General features: G+C 36.5%; 1 protein-coding gene across 1 annotated transcript in view; it reads right to left on the reverse strand.

The window, feature by feature from the left end:
* The window catches only part of LOC108717043 (vomeronasal type-2 receptor 1), a 19,892-nt gene extending 18,543 nt beyond the window's left edge, over positions 1-1,349 (reverse strand). The window contains exon 1 of the mRNA XM_018263767.2: positions 999-1,349. Coding sequence (XP_018119256.2) covers positions 999-1,225 — 227 coding nt within the window. The 5' untranslated portion in view covers positions 1,226-1,349. The remainder of the gene's footprint in view (positions 1-998) is intronic.
* Positions 1,350-11,169: the final 9,820 nt, after the last annotated feature.

Here is an 11,169-nt window from a genome sequence, read left to right on the forward strand (position 1 = left end):
TGAAGTGAAAATTCAAATTAAAAAAATTCTAATTTCAGCTAATTTTTGTGTACTTCGACTAGGGAATAGCCCAAATTCGATTTGAATTTGAAAAAAAATGGAAAATTCAAATTTCGAAATTTATCATGTACTGTCTCTTTAAAAATTCGACTTCAACCATTCACCAACTAAAACCTGCCAAATTGCTGTTTTAGCCTATGGGGGACCTCCTGGAACCTACAGTATTTGGAGTCAATTGGTGGACTTTCGTACGATTCAAATGTGCTATTACTTTGATTCGTAATATTCGAATTCTATCGAAAATGGACCTATTCGATCGAAAACGGACCTATTTGGCCAAAAAAAACTTTGATTTAATTTCGGTTGGTCTTTTTGAATTCGAATTTCAAAGTTTTTCAAAATCGAAATTCGACCCTTGATAAATCTGCCCCTAATTGTTGTTGCTGGTTAACATTAAACATTGAGAAACAAGAGCCCATTACTATGGGGTTATTTACTAAACTCAGAATGCAAAAATCACGAAAAATTTGTGATTTGTTTTTTATAAAATCAGACTTTAAAAAAATCACCAATTTTTCTGAATTTATTAAACCCAGAGGATGGAAAATTCTCAATCTGAAAATCCAGCCTCTATGACCTGTCAAGGTTGCATATAAGTTAATGGGAGTTTCAATGATAATTTGATGTGCGCTGGGTTTTTGGGTGAATATTACAAAAAAATTTGAAAATCGGATGAAAGAAGCCAAAAAAATCCGAAAAAATTGTGAAAATCAGATTTTTTTTTCCCGTAAAGCAAATTTTCGGGAAAATTTAATAATAAATAAGCAGTAAAAACTTGACCTGATTTGATTGGAGTTTGTAGCAGAAAATATTGAGATACATTCCGACTTTGATAAATAACCCCCTATGTGTATGCTCCACTTTTTTGTTGCATTTACATTTTGCCATATTTTGTTATCCATTCAACTTAGATGCATTTGTGTGATTATCAGACTCACCCTTCACATTTTGGTGACTTGGGTTCCTCCATTGCTGAATCATTTTGCAGTATGGTCCGGAAATGGAAGGGAAACATTCCTCCAATGATTAACTCATGGCCTTTTGACTCCAGAAATCCATGTAGATCAAATTTTCCTATAAGTCGGCATTCTTGCCCCCTAACATGAATCTTGTCTAGTAGACATATATATATTATACCAAGTAAATAAAAAATCTTGCTTGCCATCTTGATAAGGGGCACCAAACAAATATCATCAAGAATAAAATCTGTCTAAGCTGTGCTAAGTCTTTGCTAGAGATACCACTTTCTGCTATTGGCCTATGCAACAATATGGAGACCCAAGGGAAAGAAAGTGATATTTCTTCCTACACTGCATAGTGCGATTGTCAGTCATGTACTCCGTGCTCTGCTTCCAACCACTGAGGGGATACAGGCTTGTGATATTATTAAAAACACCTGTATGAATTCAACAGGGAATACTGGGATTTCTAATTGGAGATGCTCTTTATTTCTCATGAATGAAAGACTTCATTATTTCCTTAGTCACAATAAAGAAGAATATCTAAATATTACAATCTCTCTAAAATAATTCCAGGCAAATTATGCACCAGCCAGTGCTGCTGGTATAATAATAGTTTATTATTATTATTTCTCCCGTTTTGCTTCATTGAAAAATTTTGCGAAATGCAAACATTTTTTCATGCCACTGTTAATTAATAATCGTCTGAATAGTGTTGACGCATGACAGCGAGTTTCGCAAATTTATTCGCCGGTAGAAAAACACTAAAATTCACAGTGAATTTGTGCCTGGCCCTCGCCCATCACTACCTGTAATCCTTAGAAATCTTTGGGAATATCCCAAGTGTATTGTAAGTGTATTTATGATTTGGGAATTTTATTGTATTTGTAATTAAAAAGTCTAAGGCTCAGAAATTTAGTGGATTATTTACTAAAATCTGATTTTGTCTCTTTTACTGTTTCAGTAAAAAAACTCAACCAAACTCCCCTCCCCGATTTTGCCTTATTTATTAATAAAATAACTCGAATAAATTGGATTGGTAAAATACTCAATAAAATCGACCTAAACTCTGAATTGTACAATTTTTTTTTTGCTTTTCTCCGGAAATGCTTGATATTTTTTCGTGTTTTTTTCTGAAAACTCTGAATTTTTTGGGTATCAGGGTAAACCCAGTGTAAATCCGCCTCAGGGTAATCTGAGGCGGATTTTCGGATTCGTTTTTTTGCAGCATCGGGATATAATAAATGTTGAAAAATTCTAGGGTTTTTTCCATGAAAGATTCAAGCTTTTTTTCCAAAGAGCCCAACCAGAAAAATTTGAGGTTTAGTAAATAACTCCCTAAATGTCAGTGATCAAATAAAAACATATATCTATATATGATATGACATTTATGATATCCTGTTTCACTTATTTCATGTAACCAACTAATTTCATGTTCTCAAAGACTTTTTAATAGGCTCCAATAAAATGTTTACACATAATGACCTCCTGAAATGAATGGCTATGCCTCTAAAGTATCAGTTGTGATGATTATATGTATATAAGGAGAAAGAGTGTCAGACTAACACTTAGTATTTAAACATCAATACTTAAACCCTTAAACATCAATACCATCAGGAAAGTTCTCCTTGAGCCTGTTTCTATACACTGTGTATTGTTAGCCTTTTCTCATCGATCTACGTGTCACTACTTGTCTCTTTCCCTTCCAGCACTATGAACATCTGAACCCCGCAGCAGCGAAACCTTCTTGTTTGTCAGGGGACTAAGATAATAATAGCTAAATTACAGGTTTCTGTGATTGAAGAACTCCATCTCGTATGCAATTATAAACAGTTTCCATGGTAATGTGCTGTCCCATTCACTGAGATGTATAGGGAGCATTTAATACTCTATGCCCATCCCATGGCATCCTCTTATACGTATATACTGTATGTATATATATATATATATATATATATATATATATATATATATACTGTATATATATATATATTTCCTTAAAATGGCCAACATGGCCACCCTCTCATGTACCCTCATGTACAATTCCAGTGAGATTAACCACCTGTAATACACCTGCATGGCCCTGTGACACCCTCTCCTTTGTGCTCTGATCTTAAAATATGTGGATTATATAGGAAAAATAGGTGGGTGAATTGATTTGTATTATGTTATACCCTGTGCACTCTCGCACTCCCTTACCTTCCCACTAATTAGTGAAGCCCGGTGCTCAATGACATGGGTGTCCGCAGAAGAGGGCACGAGGGGGCAGTGGCCACACCCTGACTTTTCCAGCTAATTCCAAATAATTGTCTGTAAATTTACTTCTCAACAACACAAGACATTTTTTATACTTCTCACCCCAAGGCAATTCTTAATTAGGTTATCTTCATTGGGATAGGTCATCTTCAATGGGAATACTATCCTATGTGATATAAGCTTACTTGCCCCCACCTGGAATTTTCTGCGGATACCTATGCTCAATGATAAAGAGATCGACACACTCAAAGGCTTGGGTACTAAGAAAATTCGCTGGCACCGGGTGAACCCTTACACAGTTTTGTGTCCAGAACGTGCAATGTATTATGTTATATCTACGTTCATTTATATTTAATAATCATAATCCTCATGTCATTATGCATGAAGCTAATATTTAATTCTACATCTGTCATGTATCTTCTACCTGTATATTATTATTTCTGTTCATCTGTTGCCTATTTGAAACCAGTTTAGCATTGACACAAGTAAAAAGGCCAAAGGGCAGATTTATCAGAGTGTGAGATTTTTCACCACAGAAAAACTCACCCACTTTCTATTCATTCCTATGGTATTTTTAGAAGCGTATGTATCGGTGGGTGAAAGTTATGAGTTCACCATTTAATAAATATGCTTCTCAAAATCCCATAGAAGTGAATAGAAAGTGGGTGAAAAATCTCATACTCTGATAAATCTGTCCTTTGGAATGAATAGAAAGTGGGGGATAAATATGCCCCAAGTAAATATTATCAAAATATTCAATTAATATTATCAAATCTCTTCCTTAGTGCATAAATATAATAGGGCAACCCCTATGCCAGCTCAGCATAGAAATATACTGTGAACAACTGGCACACTAATGAAGTTGAAGCCCATTTCTGCAGAAGGAACCAAAGCATTTCCAATCTTGGAGTCACTGGGGCAGATTTACTAAGCGGTGAATTTTCACCAGCGTCTGTTTCGCACCCAGCACAACACTTCGCCAGGCACAAATGCGATCAGACTACGTGTTTCATCCTGGGCACCGAATGCTGGAGACTTTTCGCTAGCGGTACTTCGGCAGTGCGAGCATTTCATAACGAAGATGTGCTAGGGTTCATTTGTTCCTAGTGAAAATTCCCTAGTGATCTTGCGCTTAGGTCAATTTGCATACAGCGGGAAATTTAAAGTTGTATGGACGTCTTTATGTTAAATGTTGGTGCATATACTTACAAACACATGTCCAGGGAACCTTAATAAAGACAAGAGAGTTAATATAATGCCCTACACATGAGCCCACAGTAAAATTATGTTCCATATGTTTGGAAATGTATGGGGGAAACCGGTTACCCAAAAAAAGTTTAAGTCAGGACTTTTGCAGACAATCATGCTTCAAAAGAGGAAAAGTCGCCAGCGTTGTTTTGAACTTAGATGCATTTTCGGCACACAGTATATGATGTATTTGACAGAAGATTGAGGAAGTTCTAGCTACTTTATAGCACTTCCCCTTGTCTGAGGTGGTGAAGGCAACTCTGGTGAAAGAGGTAACGTTCAGTAAAATCCGCATTTTAATAAATTTGCGGAGTAATGACGGTCTCTTTCACTAGCGAATTGGCACCTGTGCCTGTTAGTAAATCGGAAATGTTCCTGCGCATGGCAACGCTAGCAATTTGTCGCCAGCATTAGCCACTTCGAAACCTTAGTAAATCTGCCACTTTGTTAGAAAGTGACTCCCTCATCTGCAGCACACAAATTACTGATCTGCCTCAGCATACTAACAGACTCACCAATCTATACTATGGAAATCGTAAACCAAATGACCCTAGCAACCATACACTGATTTGAATAAGAGACTGGAATATGAATAGGAGAGGGCCTGAATAGAAAGATGAGTAAGAAAAGCAATAACAATATATATGTAGCCTTACAGAGCATTTGTTCTTAGATGGGATCAGTGAACCCCATTCAAAAGCAGGAAATAGTCAGAAGAAAAAGGCAAATAATTCAAAAAACCATAAAAAAGAAATAAATGAAGGTCAATTGAAAAGTTGCTTAGAATTAGCCATTCTGTAACATACTTTAATGCCTGCTTATGGCAGATTTTAAAAGCATAGCACTCCCACACACCTTGCAATGGATTTTTTTTAAAGGTGCTTATTTATGTTTTACAACTTTACAATTTAAAACCTTGCAAAATATGGCATTATTGTATATTCCTTAAAGGATCGTTGACAAGCACTTTGAACATACATTTTTAGAAGTATTTCACATTGGGTCACGAGGACAGAAAAATACCATTTACAAAAGAATTAGGGACGTTTGGCAGCTATGGGGATTCGGGCAGTATCAGCTTCCAACCAAGGCAGCCAGATATTTTTGAACTCCTCATGGGAGCCTCAGGTAATATAGATGAGCTTAATCAAGGGGAATGTTTTATTGATTACTTCTTTCAATAGAGTTACCAAAGAAGGATTCATCCATCTCATTATCACCATTTTTTCCCACAAAACAATACAGCTGTCATTAAATCTCTGGTTTTATTTAGAGGCACAATTTCATCCACAATCCCTAATAGACACACATCCGGGGTCTTTACCCATGGGATATCCAAATCATGATTTATCTATACTATAAAGCCACTCCATTGCAATGGATTTTTACGTCAGCATAAGTAGCAGAGTGCAGCTTGCATCTGAAAATAGGGAAAGTGCAGGGGCACAAGTCCTAAGGTAACCTGTTCCATTGATAAATGAGTCTAAGCAGATACAAAGGATACATTCTCAATTAGAGGATAGTGATGGGATAATGTATTCACCAGACGGGAATTCATGGCGAATCCCCGTGATTCGCCGCCGGCAAATAAATGTGCGAAACCGCTGCAAAAATTCACCAGTGTCAAAAATAAATGGACACCGTTTGGTCCGTTTTTTTGGACGCAGGCGCAATTTCATCAAAAACGGACGATGGCGTCCAAAAAAAACTGGACGCCGGCGTCAAAAATGCTGTTTCGTGAATTTCGCAGGAAATTCACAAATTTTTTGGCAAAACGCCCCAAATTCGCCCATCACTATTAGAGGATGTTTATCAGGATATTTAACGCTACACAGAGCCGGTGCTCCTGACCTCCCCCCCGCCCGATTGCATAAAGAAGTTGCCAAGCAGGTACACACAGGCAGGGGGGAGAGGGACAGAGGGGGATATTCCAGGGTAGGTGTCCACAATTCTGTGCAATACGGAAAGCAAATCTTTCTATACAGGGTTTATTACTGTCCATTAATAATATAATTATAATTTGAGTATTATATAATGCCATAATATATAATTGTCATATAAAAATAACATATTACTTAGCACTTTATTATGGGTCAGATTTAAATCAGTAAAAAAAAGTTATCTCATAGTTTATCATGTGAAAAATCATGGACAAGATTCAATAAAAAACTTTTCTCCAAATTCAGTTCCAGTTTTTTCCCATAGACTTCAATAGAATTTTCACGTGATAAACCTTTTTCTCACTGAATTGAATCTGGCCCATTGTTCATTATTTGCATCATCCCCTGCCATCACTGTGGTTTATATACTATATACAGTATGCATAATATACTATCCCTATTATGCACACATTATGGTAAATTTCATGAATAACCAATGAACCCACCGATGTTTGTGGGAGAATAACCAGAGGGAACCCACAAAGAGAACATAAAAACTCCCCAGCGGGTTTCACTGGGGCCTTTTTATCAATGTGGAACCTTTTTCTGAACTGAGGAAGATGTAACTGAAAAAGCATAAAATATATTTTTTGGTTTAGTACAGGGGACATTTATCTTGTTTTAGGTCAGATAGTTATTTGGTTCTATTGTCAATTAGGGCCTGTGAAATTAAATTTTACTCTTTTAGTAAGTAGTTTAAAAATGACAACCTTTGGTATTTGGTTTGAGCACTCATCTTAATCAAATGTCCAGGTATCATTAGGCAAATAAATCCATACCACAAACTTAGACATAATATCATAGAGGTTTTCTAAAAAATAATTCTTTATTTCTTCCAATAACTGTAGCTTCCCAGACATTGAACGATAAGAACTTTCAGATAATATATTAACAGATACAGAATAAAAAGAGTGTCCTGATCACAGTGTCAGACTGGGGTGTGTAGGGTCCACCGGGGCTGCCACATTAGGCCCCCCAACAGACCCCCCACCCCAGAGGCGAGCTCAAGCCGAAACCTCAAACCCAACGCCAACTTGCCCTCATCCCGGTCACATTTACCTTCTCTATTCTGTGAACGGGAGTGAGGGGCGCCCACATATCTGGTGGGGAGAAGGCCTAAGCAGATTAGAGCTTACAGTCTAAAGGAGAATTATTAAATTTAAATAAGTGTAGTCCGAATTTGTTTTTATATAAAATAGTTAAACCACAACTTGGGTTGACATCTGATAACAATAGAAGGTAAGGCAGTTATACCACTATTCACAAGATTTGTTCATGAATTCATAAATAACTGGAGGTGGGGAGTTTCCCATACTTGGACATTATTTTATTGTTTGCAGGAAACTTTGGGATAACAGTAGTGATATATGGAAAAAGCAATGTAGCCTCTTACTGCCCTCTAATGTTGAGATACTTTATTACTTCAGAAGTTTTACAGTTAGAAGCTTACAGCAGGGAACATCAGATTCCATATTAGTACTGTGCATATAGTACTCTTAGCACGTATTAAATAAATATGTTTCACTATTACCTGTGGAGGCACTACCTGTACCTGTAAAGTTACAAGACTCCACCGACTACTGATAGCAGATGTAAGATTATAAGCATGCTCCCTTTAATATCAGTAACACCCATAACTAGTAAATAAATGGAGTCCAGTACGACTGAGTGAACTGAGAAAGAATGCTCTTATCTACCAATGGTCATTCAAATAATGCCATTAATTAATTATGAATAGAAGGGTCTTAACTGTAGTCCAACTGTCCCGGGTGAAGGTAAAGAGAAATATAAAAGGAAAAAGTACCGCACTCATCATGGGACCTGCTAAACAAAAATTGTTTTATTTACAAAAATTCACTATATATATATATATATATATATATATATATATATATATATATATATATATATATATATATATATATATATATATATATATATATATATATATAGTCAAATACAAGAGTCCTCTGCACTCAACCCATTATCAATATATTTAAGACAGCGACATTTTGTGCATACTGCTACTAAAAAATGCCTTACCCTTTAAACAAAACAGGGATTGTTTGTCCATATATTGCAATATATTTAAGCTGCCCAACTACGTCAAAGTCATCCCATATCTGGCCAGTCCTATGCTCAATTTTCATCTGATTCATTAAGAATTCTATTGCTTCATTATACATTTTACAAAGGGACTAGGTATTACCTGCAACTTAACTTGCTGCTTTCAAAGTAAACCTCCATACTTGGCTGCCCTTTTATTAGACACCAGTGGGATCACCTGACTATAGCTGGGAAGGGTGGGAGCTACAACATAGAGCTGGTCACTGCTCCTGTATAAACTATAACAAACAAGGGAAAGTTGTGCTCACCACTATTTTTTAAAAACCATTAGGCGGGGGTGCAATGAGGCTGTGACCACAAAATACATATAGTCAAATACAAGAGTCCTCTGCACTCAACCCATTATCAATATATTTAAGACAGCGACATTTTGTGCATACTGCTACTAAAAAATGCCTTACCCTTTAAACAAAACAGGGATTGTTTGTCCATATATTGCAATATATTTAAGCTGGCCAACTACGTCAAAGTCATCCCATATCTGGCCAGTCCTATGCTCAATTTTATCTGATTCATTAAGAATTCTATTGCTTCATTATACATTTTACAAAGGGACTAGGTATTACCTGCAACTTAACTTGCTGCTTTCAAAGTAAACCTCCATACTTGGCTGCCCTTTTATTAGACACCAGTGGGATCACCTGACTATAGCTGGGAAGGGTGGGAGCTACAACATAGAGCTGGTCACTGCTCCTGTATAAACTATAACAAACAAGGGAAAGTTGTGCTCACCACTATTTTTTAAAAACCATTAGGCGGGGGTGCAATGAGGCTGTGACCACAAAATACATATAGTCAAATACAAGAGTCCTCTGCACTCAACCCATTATCAATATATTTAAGACAGCGACATTTTGTGCATACTGCTACTAAAAAATGCCTTACCCTTTAAACAAAACAGGGATTGTTTGTCCATATATTGCAATATATTTAAGCTGGCCAACTACGTCAAAGTAGTGGTGAGCACAACTTTCCCTTGTTTGTTATAGTTTATACAGGAGCAGTGACCAGCTCTATGTTGTAGCTCCCACCCTTCCCAGCTATAGTCAGGTGATCCCACTGGTGTCTAATAAAAGGGCAGCCAAGTATGGAGGTTTACTTTGAAAGCAGCAAGTTAAGTTGCAGGTAATACCTAGTCCCTTTGTAAAATGTATAATGAAGCAATAGAATTCTTAATGAATCAGATAAAATTGAGCATAGGACTGGCCAGATATGGGATGACTTTGACGTAGTTGGCCAGCTTAAATATATTGCAATATATGGACAAACAATCCCTGTTTTGTTTAAAGGGTAAGGCATTTTTTAGTAGCAGTATGCACAAAATGTCGCTGTCTTAAATATATTGATAATGGGTTGAGTGCAGAGGACTCTTGTATTTGACTATATGTATTTTGTGGTCACAGCCTCATTGCACCCCCGCCTAATGGTTTTTAAAAAATAGTGGTGAGCACAACTTTCCCTTGTTTGTTATAGTATATATATATATATATATATATATATATATATATATATATATATATATATATATATATATATTTTTTTATATATATATATATATATATATATATATATATATATATATATATATATATATATATATATATATATATATATATAAAGTGAAAAAGGATTGCGGCACTCACAGGGTTTTAGTGAAAAAACGAAAAATGTTTTATTATTAAGCCTCAACGTTTCGATCGAAATAATAATAAAACATTTTTCGTTTTTTCACTAAAACCCTGTGAGTGCCGCAATCCTTTTTCACTGCTTATTTCCCATGATGGCACCCAGGTATTACTTTTGTCTACGGAGTGCACCATTCCAAATGGTATTTATTTCTTACAGGACCCATTGATCAGGAGGCAGATGTTAATACATCCTATCCTAAGGAATACCTAATAGGTCAACTTGCACAACTTTATAGGAACAACATTTTCCATGGTCCCCTAGTTTCCCCACACACTTTATTAAGCTTTCTAACAGAAGACAATCAGATCACCTCTGCTGATATAAGCTGCCAGCCTTGCTCCTGTAATTACATATTCCCCATGTTCTTATTTATGTGTTTTGGCACTACAACTGGCTGGGACCATGATACATATTGTTTTCTAGTTATAACAATGCATTTTTCTACATCTCAGAATACCATATTTTTTCCCATGTGTTTTAAAATGATTCTTTACATTTTATTCCTGTCATTTTTGTTTGTTTATGCTGTGGATTATGGCGCAATGGCTGTGGTGCTGCTCTTGGGGAGAACCATGATGGATACATAAAACAAAAAGTTCTTTCACAGCAAGAATCATCAAGGTCAAGCTATGCTGTTAGACCAAGAAGATACACTCCTACATCCCCAACATTTGTCCAACATGATCATCTTCAAGAATTTATTCTTCACTCCCACCCCCTGGCTGGCAATCGCTACTCTTCAACTCCAGGCTACCTGCTGCTTCCATCACTCACAACACTTCCCTGCCCCTGAGGTCCTGCAGGTTTGGTGGCAGTTAGCAAGCATTGAAACAAGCCAGAGGGTCAGGGCCTAACAGCGTACCATGAAAAATCTGTCCTACCTGTGCAGA

This window comes from Xenopus laevis, chromosome 5L (assembly GCF_017654675.1).
Source record: "Xenopus laevis strain J_2021 chromosome 5L, Xenopus_laevis_v10.1, whole genome shotgun sequence".
NCBI lineage: Eukaryota > Metazoa > Chordata > Amphibia > Anura > Pipidae > Xenopus > Xenopus laevis.